Source organism: Camelus dromedarius, chromosome 9 (genome assembly GCF_036321535.1).
Source record: "Camelus dromedarius isolate mCamDro1 chromosome 9, mCamDro1.pat, whole genome shotgun sequence".
Classification (NCBI taxonomy): Eukaryota; Metazoa; Chordata; class Mammalia; order Artiodactyla; family Camelidae; genus Camelus; species Camelus dromedarius.
In genome coordinates this window covers 66444570-66461192 of record NC_087444.1, presented here as the reverse complement: position 1 = coordinate 66461192, position 16623 = coordinate 66444570, and the positions used below count along the sequence as shown (strand labels likewise).

The following is a 16623-nucleotide window of genomic DNA, read 5'->3' as shown; positions in this document are numbered from 1 at the left end:
ACACATAGTTGCATTTTTTTCCATTCTAGGAATTTTTTTTTTTTACTGTTTAGGATTTCTACTTTCCTGGGAATCTTGTTGGTCATATGGTAGTAAATTGATTATCAGATACTCTTTTCCATTTTACATTCACTTTTTTTTACAAAAAAATATGTTTCTGGGATATTTCCTTTGTCTTCCAAATCTTTTGAATATTTGGTTCAGCTATCTTATTTTTAGTTTATAAATGCTTTTTCTTATTTGCTGTTTTTTAAAATTCTTGTGGTATTGCTTCATAATGCTATGTCTTTTAAGTGTCTTAAGTTTTTTTTTCCCTTCTGTTTCTATTTTTATATTAGCTCTTCACTGGAAACTTTCCTGATAGATCTATTGGAAATAATTCTGTTGCATGAATATACTATGGCTTGTTTCTTCGTTTGCATCATAATAGTTTGTAGTAAGTGAAACTGTTATATTTTCCAAAGTGATTATACCATTTCTGTACTTCGACCAGCAACATTTGACATTTCTAGTTATTCCACATCTCTACTGACATGTGGTGTTGCCAGTAACCTAATGTCAGTCAGCCTGCTGGGTGTGCAGTGGTACCTCACTTTGATTTCACTTTGCATTTGTTTGATGACTTTTGGGTGTTAAACACTTCTTCATGTGCTAATTGGCCATTTGTGTACCTTCTTTTGCAGCATGTTCAAATCCTTTCCCCATTTTTTTGTTTTGGGGTTTTTTGTTTGTTTTTTGGTCAAAAAACCATTTATATTTATATATTCTGGAATTGAGTCTTTTATAAGCTACATTTTGTGAATATCCCCCTTTTCCTCTACCATGGCTTCCCTATTCAGTGTCTTTTTTTTTTTTCTTCCATATTCATTGTTTTAATGGGGATTTTTGCCAATGGAGTTTTTTGTTTGTTTGTTTGTTTGTTTTAACATTTTTGAATGAAAATTTTTTATTTTGGTGAAGCTTTAGCTTTTATGCTTAGGCCCATGAGCCATCTAAAATTATTTTGGGGGTTATGTGGGTAGGTGTTGTGATTTATTAATTTTTTAGAAGAATATCTGCTTGTCCCAGTATAATTTACTGAAGATTTTTCTTTCCCTGTGGATTACTTTGGAGTCTGTTGAAACTCAAATGATTTAAAAAAATTTTTTTATTTAAGTATAGTCAGCTTACAATGTTTTATCCATTTCTGGTGTACAGCATAATGTTCTAGTTATACGTATACATACATATATTCCTTCTTATTTTTTTCCTTATAGATTATTACAAGATATTGAATATAGTTCCCTGTGCTTTTAAGTAGAAACTTGTGTGTGTATTTCATATGTTGTAGACAGTATCCGCAAATCTGGAACTCTCAATTTATCCCTTCCCACCCACATCCTGCCCTGGTAACCATAAGTTTGTTTTCTCTGAGTCAGTTTCTGTTTTGTAAATGAGTTCATTTGTGTCTTTGATTTTTATCTCTAGACTTTGTCTTCTCCTGCAATGACTTCAGGTACATTTTGGAAGTAGTTTCTCCCCATTTTGTGTTGTTAATCTTTTCAAAGAAGAGATTTTTCCCTCTATTGTCTTTTCCTAATTCTTGTTATTTACTTCCTTCTACTTACTTTTGGTTTACTTTACTCCCCTCTTCCCTTCTTCTTAAGGGTTGGGTGTATGGCATTATTTTTGCTTCTTTTTCCTTTCATCTGTAAACATCTTAAAGCTGTAACTGTTCTGTTAATTACTGCTTCAGCTTTACTCCACAGGTTTTAACATGTTATATTTCATTTAGTTTGAAACATGAAAAAATTTGATTTCTTCCTTGACCTATGGTATCTTTACAAGTATTGTTATAGTTTCCAAATATTTGTTTTCGTGATGCAGGGGGGTGTGAGGAGGGTCCTCGGTTGAGCCCTTGGGACCTGCCTGGCCAGGACTGGATTCTTGGCTTCAAGCAGGAAAGAATTAAAGAGCGACCCACAGTTGAGTTAAGGTAGATTTGTTTAGAGAGATACATACTGCAGAAAGTGTAGGCTGTTCACCGAGAGAAAGGCCACAAGGTGTGTGGGTTGCGTGCTTTGGTTAAAGTAAGAGTAGGTACGCACTCCCTAGACAGTGCGGGCCGTCTCTGAAGAGGAGGGAGCCAGAGGGGGCAATGAGGTGCCATGTGGCCTGTTTTTATGTGCTCCTTAGCTTCATAATTTCACTGGTGGGAGGACCATCCTAACTACCCTGGGGAATGGGCTGGGATTCCTGGGAATTTGGCCACTGCCCACTCTTTGACCTTTTACAATTAGCCTTGGAGCTGTCTTGGTGCCTGTGGGTGTGTTATTCATGTTATTCATGTTAATATATTACAGTGAGGATATAATGAAGCTCAAGGTCTAATCGAAGCCAAACCTTCCACTATCTTGAGCCTCAAGGCCTAATGGGAATTGAACTTATGCCATTCTGGTGTTAATTGCTGTCATTCCTTGAATGGCTGTGCCCTGCCTTCTTCCCTCCTGTCTCAGTCAGAAGCATACTCTGTAAGCTGTCCTTTTTTTTTTTCCAAATTTATTGGGACTTTTATAGTTCATCAAAATAGTCTGTTTGGTATATGTACCATTTGCACTTGAACGTGTATTCTGTATGCAATGTTCTATGCATGTTTCTTTAAGGTGTTAATTTTCTTTATATATTTTATATCTTAATGTGTATCTCTTCTAGAGAGCGTATGTTGGGATCTTGTTTATTTTATCTAGGGTGAAATTCTCTTTTAATTGGAATGTTGACCCAATTTATTGATATGGTTGGATTTATGATATGATTAGATGTTAAGGTATGTTGTTGTATCATTTGTTTCCTGTTTTTTCCCATCTCTGTTTTGTTTTATTACTCTATTCCTCTTTTCCCACTTTCTTGTGGGTTAACTATTATTTCTTTAGAAGAATACTATTTTAATTTATTTTTTGCCTTTTTTTAAAATTCCATTTTGCATAATTTTGATGGTCCTTCTAGGCAACATACATTCTTAACTTTTTGCAGCCTAAGGCAACTAAGGGTTAGTAATCTAATGCTTGGAAGTTTTAAGAATCTTTAAACTGTATATGGAGTTGTACTCTCCCCTCCTCTAGTCCTTTATACAGGTTACGTGTTTGTATTGTGTCTACGTGTGTTGTAAGTTGCAGAATACAGTGTTATAATTTTTGCCATAGACAATCACGTTCTTTAAAGAGAGTAAATTTTTCTTATATTTACCCACATTACTATTTTTCATGTTTTGAATTTCCATTTTGTATAATTGCCCTTCAACCTGAAAAACTACCATTTTTATAGTGTGGTTTTATCTGAAAATATAAATGTCCAAAGTGACCACATGAGAACTTGTCTGTGAATTATGGCCCCTTTTTTTGACTGATGCGTATGGACACTTTAGGGTAGGAATATCAGCTAATACTTGATGAGGTGTATAATCAGAATTTTGACATTCTTCAGAGGTTAACAAGAGCAGCAGGATTCTGCTGTGAATTGTGTCAGATCATTCACCACAAATCAGCTGATTGTGTGAAGGTTTATGTGACTTCCTTACATACCCTGTTGAGGTTCACTGGTAGCTTTTTAAGCATTCTGCCCTGGGGAGGAGGAATCTTCAAAATATTCTGTATAGATAGGTTCAAATCTAAAAAAGAAGATATCTGGACTGTTCTAAGGAGGTTTCAGAACATCTCCCACTTAACAGACTAATTAGACAGGCATTAAAACTCCTTAAGAAAGAATTGGCTTGTTTTTAGTGCATAGCAGCAGAATGGAGAAGGGAACTGAAGAGATGTTTTGTTTTTATTTTCTTTTGTAATTGCTTATTTACCCATAAATTAATGGAAGGTGTGAAAACTGGTTGAAACTACGTGCCTTGTTATTGACAGGGAAAACTTCAGTTCTATGCTTTCAGTTGCATTTTTTTTTTTTTTTTAGTGAAAAAAAAAATCTTGGTACATGTAAGTGGGGAAAACATCCAGGTGTTTGGATTTAAAAACTTGATAAAAAGCTAATTTGATTGGTAGAGGGCAAACAGGTGTGTAAAACATTTTATTCCTTTGTACTTAACATTTTAAGTCCTTAATGTCTTGGCTTTTCCCCCCAAACTCAGTATAAGTGATGCAGTCCTCTTGTGCTTCTCTAACTCATCTCCCACATTCTTTTATTTATAAGGATGGAAAAGAATATCATACTAGATTGTCTCAATTAAGGCAGGTAGCCTTGACATCATAAAGCTCTCTTTCCATATCTTAATCCAGGCATAAATATCCAGTGAATGATTCTCATTAGAGAGCTAACTAATAATCATTGTTGAAAGCACGTAATTGAAGTATGCAGCAATGTTAACTGTTTATGGTTTGCTTTCTCTTTGTAGAACACAAAGTAATCATAGTGGGACTGGATAACGCAGGGAAGACCACCATTCTTTATCAATTGTAAGTATGTGGGTTTAATTAAGGTTTTTGTTATTTTAGTTATTGGAGCTAATATTGTATAATTAGAATGAGATACCATTATAGTGGGAAAACTTAAGACACGTGGTTTTGTCTTCTAGCAGACACAAAATTTATTAAAAAGTGAATAGGGTAAACTGCTGTATGTTTGCTACAGCCTTCAAAAACATGCGTCTTTTTCCAGCCTTGAAAGAAAGAATTAATATTAAACTAAAACTAAGTGAAGCACACATTCTCGCGCTGGAATGAAGGGATAAAGTGCGTTTCACTTAGGTCTTCCCACTCTGAGCTGCATGTGGCCAGACAGATGCCTATCTAGGAAGTTTCTGCTACTCTCCTGCCTAATAGCTCTGGAAGTTTTAAACATTTCCAGACGTGGCAACTCACCAGAAATGAAGATCGCCCCTGAAAATAACTGCGTTAGTAGCTTGCAATAGGAAGAGGCTTGAGCCTTTTAGAGAAATACTTTAATACTTTAAGGAAATTTTAACAGGCCATCAATCCCCTTGTCAGATGACCTCCCATTATCTTCGGTTCCAAAGAAATGATCCTTGTTAAGCAATGGAAATGAATCTGTGTCCCTGAGTTTAACGAATAGTTACTAAATGCCGCGCACCATCGTGTGGCTCTTAACCTCTCCGCACCGCATCTTAAGTGTAGCAGCTGAGAGCTTTCACTTAAGCAGTTCTTAATGTATTTTTGGCTATTTTGCTAAAAAGCTACCAACTTCTGGCTTGTTGTTTCAGAGTTTAATAACCACTTGGTTTTTTTTAAACATTCATTCATTGGCCGTGATGTATTTTAATATGACTTAAGCTTTAGACATCACATCACATTTCAGAAACCTGCCATCACTGTTGAAGTAATTTTGCACATAGCTTCAAAATATGTATGTACATATATATAAAACCCAAGAGAGAGTTATAAGCTTTTCCACCACAGTACTGATGTGTTATAGGTAAATATGTATTTGTTGAATTAATTAGTGTAGCTTCACTGGTAATTCTGATAATACATGTGATAGGAGCATCAGCATTCTAATACGTACATTTTCATTTGCCCAAGGTGTTTTCAAGACTGCAGTTTCGGTTAATAGGCATGCAGTAATTTTTATGCCTCAGCTGGGTCTGTTTTCTCACATAAATAGTCTTCAGAATTACAGACAGCCTACTGTGCAACGGTGACTACTTTGCAAGTTGAGGAAAGTCACCTGGAAACCTGCTCTTTCAGGATGGGGCATTGGTTCTGCTCTAGCCAGTAACAGGGCACGGGAGCTACTGGAATTTTGGCCACAGAGATGCAACTTCTCCTCACAGTTGCCTTCTATCCAGATCAAGCCTGTAGTTTACTCCATTAAAAGAACAAAAAAACCAGCCTTCCTTCAGGATTTGTTCTGTCTAGGTATTTGCACAAATGTTCTCCGGAGTTCCATTTCTGTTGCTAGTGGTTACCATCACTGATGCAAGTAAGGAAGGTTGATTCATATAAAAGTACAGGGAAAATGTGCTTCAGGTTCTCGGGATTGACGAGAGCTTTTATGGTGTCTGTCTTTTAACAGCTTAATGAACAAAGTGGTTCATACATCTCCAACCACAGGAAGCAATGTTGAAGAAACTGTCGTGAAGAACACTCATTTTCTCACGTGGGATATTGGTGGTCAGGAGTCCCTGCGGTCATCGTGGAATACGTATTACACAAACACCGAGGTACACTACAGGTACTTCTGAAGTTTAATGAAAACAACCAAGGGGTAAACCCAGAAAACAGACTGGACATAAGGCATAGCTACATCTGCCTTTCAATAAGATTCTCTTTTGTGAGGAATGTGAGGCCCTCAAGTAGAAGAGAAGGGCAGGCGGGAGGAGTAATGGGGGCTGTCATCAGTGGAGTGCTTTCTGTAGTCAGGCTTGCTCTTGGTGGCCCCTGAGGGTGATACTGATAGAGCTCCATTGTTGGAGAAATCGGACACTGGAATAAACTCTGTAACCTTTCCCAACTTTATAAGAGACCCTCGTTAGGGGAGGAATAAAATATAAGTGTAATTTAATACAGAATTTTTAAGTAATATGAAACTGAGCATTCACAATTTTGGGAGGATTTTGTTTTAATTGAAAAGCAAATGGATATGCAGGCCAGCCCCTCCCCAGTGTTCTCTTGTTATATATTTTATTTTCCTGGTTCACAGTCAACCTGGACAACAAATCTGGAATATCTTCTACTTTGTTTTTATTTCTTACAGGCAGATTTTTTTGTTTGTTTGTTTGTTTGTTTGTTTTAAACTGTGCAGTGTGATTGAGAGAGGTTTGTCCTTGGGAATGCTAAAGCCCATTTGGGTCTATAATTTTTCTTTGCAAAGAGGTACACAAAATAAATTATTTTTTCTAAATGGAAGCCTCTTAAAACTTGAGTCTTTTTTGAGGGGTGGGAGTGCGGAGGAGGTGGAGTACTGATGCAAGGAATTTTGTGTGAATAAATTGCCTTTAAAAAAAGAACCATGTATTCCTCTAGGTTTATATTGTAACAGCATATGTGTATGTGCATATATAGTCCAGGGCAGTACAGGAGTGGTCACACCAAGATGGCACGTCATAGATGTTCATCAGATGTGGGAGCACTAAGTTTTTTGGTTTTTTTTTTTTTTTTTTTTTTAGTTTGCAGGGGGAAGATAAGTTGGGAAGCTAAAATTTATGGTTATAGGTTAGTTTAATGTATCTTTCTGCAGTAAAATAACATTCCAAAACTAAAATTTGTTAGAGAGTAAGGAAAGAACAACATTGCAGCATAGCTGTTGGAATGTTTTCAAAGCTGATGGTTAGCTCCAAGTGTGAAAAGGACACTTATCTTTGGTGAATAGGTAAAAGTTGGTTCTGGCTGATCCACGTATATTTATAGCATTACTAAGTGGTAGTTTTTGAAATTGCTGGAACTTTAGAAGACTTTGTGTGGATCCAGAAAGAGGCACATTATTACTGATGCCATTTGCAGGAAATGTTCTTTAAATAAACCATTTCTACAAGAATATCAAAATTACTGCAAAGAAGTTTTGGCCTCTGATGTAAGCCCACCAGCATAGCACATGGCACTTGCAGTCAGACTCTTGTAGGGCTCTCGTCTGTGTGGTGGTTCTCCCATCGCCTTGTTCACCCTGGTCTTGCTTCTTCAATTCTTTACATGGAGGGATCGTTCAAAAGCTGAAATGTCTCCATTTTAATACAGCGAGTCAAAGTTGTTGATTAATTCCTGACACCTTCCTCTCATTAATTTATAGTTACCTCCCCATAAGAAAGTTTGCCGTGTTTCTTATATTTATCCTTTCTATTTTCTTTTCTTTCATCATTCTCAGCCCTCAGTTTATATTCGGGTTCCTATAGTTGTCTCTTTCCCTAATTTTAAAGCCATCTGAATAATCTGATTCTAACCTTCCTGTCTCAATTTCTTTTACATCACTTCTCTTCTATAACTCTTGAAACCAGTTCATGTCACTTCTTAGCTTTTTCTTCTGCGTAAGATGTTCCATTTAGGGGCCCTTTATCACTTTATCTTCTTATTTTTCTTATCAAAGATACATTATTTTTAATGTATTACCTTCACCTTTTTTCATGCACACCATTACCAATAGCTTTCTCCTGTTCTCTTTGCACGCTTTAATTTCATCTGCATCTTTAGTATGTTACTAACACCCAAGTATATTTCTACTTAGCACATTTTTCTTGCCCTTTTATTGTTGATATTGTCATGTAAAAATGTCTTGTTAGTTTTTTTAAACGTGTTTCTTTTTTTTCTTTCAAACTAGCCTCTTTCTAAAACATAATTATCAATTGCTTGAATGAGTACAGAGTACTTTTAAGTTTTAGTGAAGGTTACTTAAATTACTGTGACTTCCTTTTTAAAAATTACTTTTTATTACCTGCATTTTAAAATAAATCTTAGTACATATTAGGGTATATTATACATTCAAGCATCACCATTTGAAAATAAACTTGGGCATGGTTTTTATTTGTTGAATTATGAGTTATTTTTTTTTATTAACACTTGGATTTTGCTGCTTGATGTGATTCAGTATAATGTAAACTCCTGATGATGAAAACGCAGTAGACCATTTTATAGTGATGATGATGCCATCACTGAAAGTACTTCTAGCACTTAGAATAGTTTTGCAGAGCACCTCACATCCCCTTCAATTTTCTTTTTTTTTTTTTTTTTTCACTTCTAGTTCATCATTCTTGTGGTCGACAGCATTGACGGGGAACGACTAGCTATTACAAAAGAAGAATTATACAGAATGTTGGCTCATGAGGTAAATTTTGAAAGCAAACATAAAATAAATGGAGTAAGGTATCCATATACAGGTTTTGCTTTTTTACAATGATTAATGTCCTCTGCTGTCAGTTACTTTATTGTTAACAATGTTTCATATATTAAATTGATGAAAGCTTTCAAGTCAAAATTTTTAGTGCTTTATTAAACTTAATAAAGCTTACCATTTTAATTTGGAGATTAATACCATTATTGAAAATATTTTTCAAACTACTTAGCCATACCTTAAAAAGTCTGATAAATTGAGACAAGAAAGAGGAAAATTTAAGTGTTTTTCCCCCTAGAGTTTATTAAAGCTGAAAATTCTTTAGTGACTAATTTGGGATCATTTTTTGAAATAGTTCTTATATACAAAGGACTTAGATAATAAAATACATTCATGTACCCACCAGTCAACATAAGATACGAAATCTTAGACCTCTCCAATCTGATTTCCTTCCCTTGTCTTCAGAGAATTCTAAAAGAATTCTCCCATCCTAAAGGTAGTGATCATTACTCCTGTGTGTATTTTTATACTTTTATTACTTTTTTTATATACCTATCAGTTCTATAGAATATAATATTCCATGTTGATAAAGCAACTTTATATGGTGGTATCCTGTGTGTGTTTGTGTGTGTGTAATCTTTGTGTATCTTTGTTCTTAGGAAAGATAGGCACACATGGAACATAATGTATACTCATACAGTGGAATACTATGTAGTTGTTAAAAGGAATGAACTAAAGCTGTATGGCAGGATTATTGCATTGGTAATGTGTCCTTCTCAATGTATCATTTAAGAGGTACATAATGTCATTCTGTCCTATTATTAGTGATGTTACCTTTGATCACTTAGTTTGGGTGGTGTTTGCCAAGTTATTCCACTGTAATTTTTTCTTTATAATGAATATTCAATCTGTTGGATAGGTAGTCTAATTTTCTTGATCAGTCTTGCCAGAAATCCTCTATATTATATATTTATTTGTTTTATTTATTCTGACTATCTTTGTTTTTTTTCTCTTAATTCTACTCATTGGGGTCTTAGTTTGCTGTTCTTCTAACTTCTGGAGATACATGTTTAGATGATTCATTTTAAGAATTTCTTTTTTCTATTTGCATTTAAGCCTGTAAATTTTCCTCTATATATCGCTTTAGTTGCATCCTACAAGTTTTGATAAGAGGGGTAGATAGACACTAAGGAATATAGGGACTTATAGAGTATTATAATAATCTTTTTTTCCCAAATGTGATTGGGAACTACTAGAGGGATTTGGGAACAGAAGTCATATTACATCAGTTGGATATGATGTGCTTAGTGGAAGAAGAAGGAAAGCAGATGACCAATTTGAGAGCTATGGCAGTAGTACAACAGTGTACCTTAGACTGTGATAGAAATGGTGGTGATAAATGATCAGGTGTCTTTATACATTTTAAAGAACAAGTTGACCATGCTTGCTAATGCAGTATAAGTTGAGTAAGATGAAAAAAATTAAACTGTTGGTTTAACCTATTCATAAAAGATGGTTACATTTACTGAGATGGGTTAAGCTGGAGCATGAATGAGTCTAGAAATGGGAATTTAAAGTTATCTTTGGGCATGTTATGGTTGAGATACTTATTACATATTTACATGAAGATTTCAACTAGGCAATTAGATGATTAATGGGGAGCTCAGGGGTAAGATAAAAGCTAAGAGTAATATACATCAAGAGCAACAGTAAAATATATAATATTTATATGTTATATATGACACAATAATAATATAATATATATAATGCTTTACATCAAAGGCATCAATAAATTGAAAAGGCAACCTATGGAATAGAAGAAAGTACTTGTAAATCGTATATCTGATAAGGGATTAATATCCAGAATATATAAAGAATTCTTACACTTCAAAAACAACCACATCAAACAACTTAATTTAAACAATGAGGAAAGGATTTTAATGGATATTCTTCAAAAAACATATACAAATGGCTAGCAAACACAGGAAAATATGCTCAACATCACTAGCCATTAGGGAAATGCAAATCCAAACCACAATGAAATATCACCTCATACCCATTCAGGTGGCTACTGTTAAAAAAAAACCAGAAAATAACAAGAACTGGTGAGGATATGGAGAAACTGAAACTCTTGTGTTGGTGGAATGTAAAGTGGTGCAGCCTCCATGAGAAAGAGTATGGTGGCTCCTCAAAAAATTAAAAATAAAATTACCATGTGATCCAGCACTTCCATTTCTGGATATGTATTCAAAAGAATTGAAAGCAGCAACTCAAACAGATATTTGTATACCCATGTTCTTAGCAGCATTATGCACAGTAGCTGAGAGGTGGAGGCAACCTAGTCTCCATCAACAGATGGATGAATCAGTAAATAAAATGTGTATATCTGTGTGCATATATATAATGGAATATTATTCAGCCTTGAAAATGAACTAAATCCTGACACAAGCTACAACATGAATGAACTTTGAGGATGTTTTGCGGAGTGAGATAAGCCAGTTACAAAAGAACAGCAACAAATACTGTATGATTCCAGTGTCTAGTATGGTCAATCCATAGAAACAAAGCAGTATGGTGGTTGCCAGGAACTGGAGGAGGGAAGAGTGGAGAGTTATTAATGGATACAGAGTTTCAGTTCTGCAAGATGACAAAGTTCTGGAGATTCATTGCCCAACAACGTGAACATACTTAAAACTACTGAGTTGTACGCTTGAAAGTGGGTAAGATGGTAAATTTTATCTTAACATGTATTTTACCACAATTAAAAAACTATTTTTTTCAAAGTTAGAGGTAGAAATTTAAGATTTAGCAGTATATGACTGATGTTTAGTAGGAGTGTGTATTGAGGGCTGGCCAGAGCCTGAGTTCTGGGACATTACATTTAGAGGTTAGGAATTGGAGGAGAATGCATTAAGATGGATTGAATACCAGTGGAGAAGTAGGAGGATAATCGGGAAATTATGGCATACAGGAAGGAAAGGGATTGATTGGTTGTGTCAGATGCTGCTAATGAGTCAGGTAGAATGACAACTGACAATTGAGTACTGATTTTGGTTAATTTTGTTACTGCCTTTAGTTGGAAATGTTTCAAAGGAGTTATGGGAGTTGAAATATGTACTGAAGTGGATTATACAGAAAATGACTATCATATAGTCATTTGATACAAGACAAAGTCAGGGAAAGGATTGTCTTTTCAATAAAATGTGCTAATATCTCTTGAAAAGTAGGAATCTTGATTTCTACTTCACACTAGGTGGATTATAGATCTAAATATGAAAGGTAAAATAGTAAAAGCTTCAAGAAGACAATACGGGTATATTTTCATGACCTTAGGATTAGACTACCTTAAAATTAAGAACTTCTCTTTATCAGAATTTAGTACTAAGAGAGTGAAAGGACAAGTCCCAGGGTGGGAGAAGATATTTGCATTATGTATGTTGGTTATATCCAGAATAAATTTAGAATTCCTACAAATCAAAAAGAAGAATACAATCCAGAGATGAACAAATGTCTCTTAACTGAAGAGCAGATAAACATAATTTGGTATATCTGTGCAGTGGAATATTACACAGCTATAAAAAGGAATGAAGTACTGATATGTGCTACAACATTATTGAACCTTGAACACATTATACTGAGTGAGAACAGACACAAAGCATCATGTATTGTATGATTCCATTTGTATGAAATGTCTAGATAAATTCATAGAGACATAAAGCAGATTAGTGGTTGCCAGGGACTCGGGGGAAAGAGAAAAGAAAATGACTGTGGGTGTGGGATTTCTTTTTGACATGATAAAAATGCTGTGGATTTAGTGGTCTTGTACAACATTGGGAATATAGTACAAGTTACTGAATTGTAATACTTCAAAATGTATAAAATGGATTTTATGGTATATGAACTTTACCGCCAAAAAACTTAATAAAACTGGACAAAAATTAATAAAATTATGAAAGACATCCAGTTGGCCAACAAACATATGGAAAAGTGTTGAACATCATTTGTCATCAGGGAACTGCAAGTTAAACTACAATACAGTATCACAACACATCTGCCAGGACACCTGAAGAAGAGTAACAATCACGAGTGTTGGTGAGGATGTGAGGAACAGGAACTCTTTTCGAGTTTGATGAACTTGTAAGTTAGAACCCTTTTGGATAGTGTCAACTAACACTGAACAAATGCATATGCGCTGATGCAGCAATTTCACTCCTAGGTATATACACCTAGCAAAAAGTAGTCCTATTTCCACTAAAAGAAACGTGCAAAGAATGCTCATAGCAGTACTAATCATAATAGCCCTAAACTGGAAACATCCCAAAGTCCATCATTAGGAAAATGGAAAAATAAATTGTGTTAGAATAGAATGCTTTATTTAGTTGTCACTCTCAAACTTTCTTTTCTGAAACAGCCTCTGAAAAGCTCTAATATAGGAAAGACTTTGGAATGTCCTAGTTGTTAAAAGGAAGTTAATGGTGTAACACATTTATTCCTTAATAAAAAGGAATTGGACTCAAAAAGAGGTCTTATAGGTAATCAGAGGCCTTGTATAAGGCTCATGTGGATTTTTAAAATTTCAGTTCAATGGGAAACTGTTTTAGTTTGGATATAGGTTTGGCTGCATCTGATAAATATATGCAAAATAATTGTAGTTTAAACTATATATATAGAAATTCAATTTTCTCTTGCATTGAAATCCAGGCTGGAGTGGCAGCTCTGCTCTGCAAAACCATCACATCCACGTTGCAGCTGGCTTTGCTGAGGAAGTGGCAGAATAACAGATACAGGGCATGGGCCAGCTGACCCTTTAAGTTATCAGAGGGTACTACACAATACTCCTGCATTTCTTTAGGTAGAATCCAGTTACATGGCATATTCTGCTGCAAAGGCAGCCTGTTCTCAACTAAAAACCATAGATTCAATCAACATACAAAAGGAGACTAAGGCATTTTGGGACAACTAGTAGTCTCCCATCACATAATCTTTGGCCTGGTGGAGCTTTTTAAACATATAGATCTTGTAGATTCTGATTCAGTTGATCTATAATGTTTTGTAAACATCCATAATTGCAACAGACTCCCAAGGTGATTTTGAAGTAGATGAAAATTTCAGGACCACTGACTTGTTAATTAACTCCCTCACTTTCTCTCATGAGCTTTCATTTCTCTGCATCTCCTTGTCCTTTTTTCACTCAGTTTCATGATAGTATTTGAGAGCTCCCCAAGGCTTTCATTTGTTATGTAAATTTTTTTCAATTCTCTCTCTTTCTACTAGAGATATTTTATTTCACTGGTAATACAAAACCAGCAATTAAAATGTGTTTCTTATCTTTCAGACTTGGTTTCCAGGTGTGAGCCCAAGAAGTTATCTCCAAAAAGGTATTTATGAGACAGAATCATCCCAATGGGTTGTCATGGAACCATTTTAAAGCCATAACCCAGAGAAATCCATTTTCAGAGATACTTGGGAATGCAAAAGTCAATTTGAGAGACAACAGGGACAGCAGGAGGGCTATTTCAGGCAATTTATTATCAGCCATGAACACATGCCCATTTTTAGCCAACATGTTTTATTCGCTCAGGAATTTTATACTAGTGAGAAAAGTTTTGAATGTAAAGAATTTAGAAAAAACTTCAATTGCCATTTATTCTTTAGTCATCACAAAAGAACTCATTCTAAAGAAAAACTTTCTGAATGTAAGGAAAGTGTAGAAATTGTTGGTACATTATACCTTACTAAAAAACAGAGAATTCAATATAGTAACAAGTGCAATGAATGTAAAGAATACTGGAAGGCTTTTATTCATTGCTCACAACCTAAACATTTGAGAATCTACAACGGTGAAAAACTCTATGAATGTAAAGAATGTGGGAAGACCTTTAATTATGGCTCAGGACTTATTCTACATCTTTTTATAATTTCAATCTCTTTATTAATGGTTAATCTTTGATGAAGCATTGTCACTGTATTTTTCTTAGCTTCATTAATCGTGATTTTCTTTAGCTGTTGAACATAATTTTAATGACTGGTTTGATATCCTTGTCTGTTCAATGTGATATCTGGGCTCTTTCAAGTCTGTTTCTTTTACTTGCTTTTCCTCTGTGTATGGGTCTTACTTTCCTATTTCTTTATATGTCTCATTTTAAAAAAATTTTTTTAAACATTTTTTATTGATTTATAATCATTTTACAATGTTGTGTCAAATTCCCATGTAGAGCACAATTTTTCAGTTATAATAGTTTTTTTTTGTTGTTGAAAATAGACATTTTGGTAATATATTTTAGCAACCCTGGATACTGATTTCCCCACCCTCCTTTCTAAATGTTGATAATTTGTGGCCCTCTATCTAACTCAGAGTCTTTTTTATTTTACAGTTGTAAATAGAGTGATGTTGTCTTATAGCCCTTCAAAAGGGATAGGAATAAAGCATTCAGGGACACTGTTCATTAGGAACTGTACCACAGAGTTCCATGTAAGTTTTTTCCTGTAAGCCTGAGGATCAGAATCTCTTGCTCACTGAGGCACAGGCAGCAGCACCAGCAAAGGTGTCTTAGCAAAGGGTCTTAGGAAACCATCTGGTTTTAGGAAAGTAGACTTAGCATGCCATGTGGTGACTGCACTTCCTTCAAGAAGCAATCACCCAGTGGACCTGAATATTGCACAGGATATCAGTCTTCTTCTTAGTGCACTTTAGAATAGGGGCCAGTACCTAGTTGAAACACACAACTAGTGATCACAGAGTACGAGTCATTCTCCTGAGCATAGCACAGTAATGACTTATGCTTGGAATTGAGACATATGATTCACTCTGAGATAGATAGATTTGGGCCAAGACACATGCATGACCCAGAGCTGCTTTAAGGGAGACTTCAATCTCATTCTTCTAAATGCCAATTATAAAAACTTCTGACTTAGGTCAGTTTCTAACACAGGTTTGGTAGGACTCGGCAAGTACAGCACAAAGCAGCCAAGCTCAAAGCAAAAACTCTCTAGCAGGCAGAAGTATAGGTCAAACAGCATGCCTTCCAGCTGGCAGCAACTCAAAATTCACAGTTGCCAAAGGCAGCAGGGCTAGTTAGCAAGCCAAAGCATGAGAGGAAAGAACCCTGATTGTGATGGTCATTGTGTAGACACTTGGCTCAGATTTTTGCAACCACCCTACAGATGTGGGATAGACCCTCAAACCAAAATTTGGTTTGGATGTCAAGACTGATGTTACCACACAGGCACCAAGAGGGTATGGAAAGGTTTATTACTCACATAGTGAGATTTTTCCAGGGGAAACAAGGTAGATTCCCAAGCAGGTCTCAGAATGGGTTGAGAGATCATGGAGGGGAAAGTGGCTGGAGTTTTTATTGGGCTCAGAAAGTGGGGCTGTGTAAGGGTTCCCAGGCACAGGCAGGGGCTTGTGTGATTTAAACTTCCCACCTCTACAAAGGAGGGGACACCCAGCAAACATCGAAAATGGAGTCAGATTCTTTATTATGCTGTATTATATGCTATTGTGTAACAAACTACCACAGATTTTGTGGGACAACACACAGTTGTTATCTCAGTTTCCAAGGTTCATGAATCTGAGCACAGCTTTGCTGGGTCCCCTACTTCAAGGTCTTTCATAAGGCTGCAGTGAAGGTATGGGCCAGGATTTACCCAAAGACACAACTGGAGAAGGATCATTTCCAAGCTCACGTGATCATGTGCAGGATTTAGTTCTTTTCAGGGTATGACACTGAGGACCCCAGTTTCATGCTGGTTGTTGGCCAGGGTCCACCCTCAGTTCATTGCTGTGTGGGTTTCTTCAATATGGCATCTGGCTTCATCAAAGCCAGTCAATAGAGTCTTCTAGCAAGAAAGAATTTGTAATAG

The 16623-nt window shown here is 35.6% G+C and overlaps 1 protein-coding gene across 6 annotated transcripts in view; it reads left to right on the top strand.

Annotated features, from left to right (window-relative positions):
- The window catches only part of ZNF529 (zinc finger protein 529), a 198529-nt gene that overhangs the window by 107963 nt on the left and 73943 nt on the right, over positions 1-16623 (top strand). For 2 of the 6 annotated variants that reach the window (XM_064489584.1, XM_064489583.1), the window contains exons 2-4: positions 4376-4436; positions 6013-6160; positions 8668-8751. The exons of 1 other annotated variant lie outside the window; for it this stretch is intronic. In XM_064489584.1, the coding sequence (XP_064345654.1) occupies positions 4376-4436; positions 6013-6160; positions 8668-8751 (293 nt within the window). Of the gene's footprint in view, positions 1-1974; positions 2511-4375; positions 4437-6012; positions 6172-8667; positions 8752-14092; positions 14136-16623 lie in introns of those variants that run through there. 3 more of the 6 variants (XM_064489585.1, XM_064489588.1, XM_064489586.1) reach the window with 3 other exon arrangements.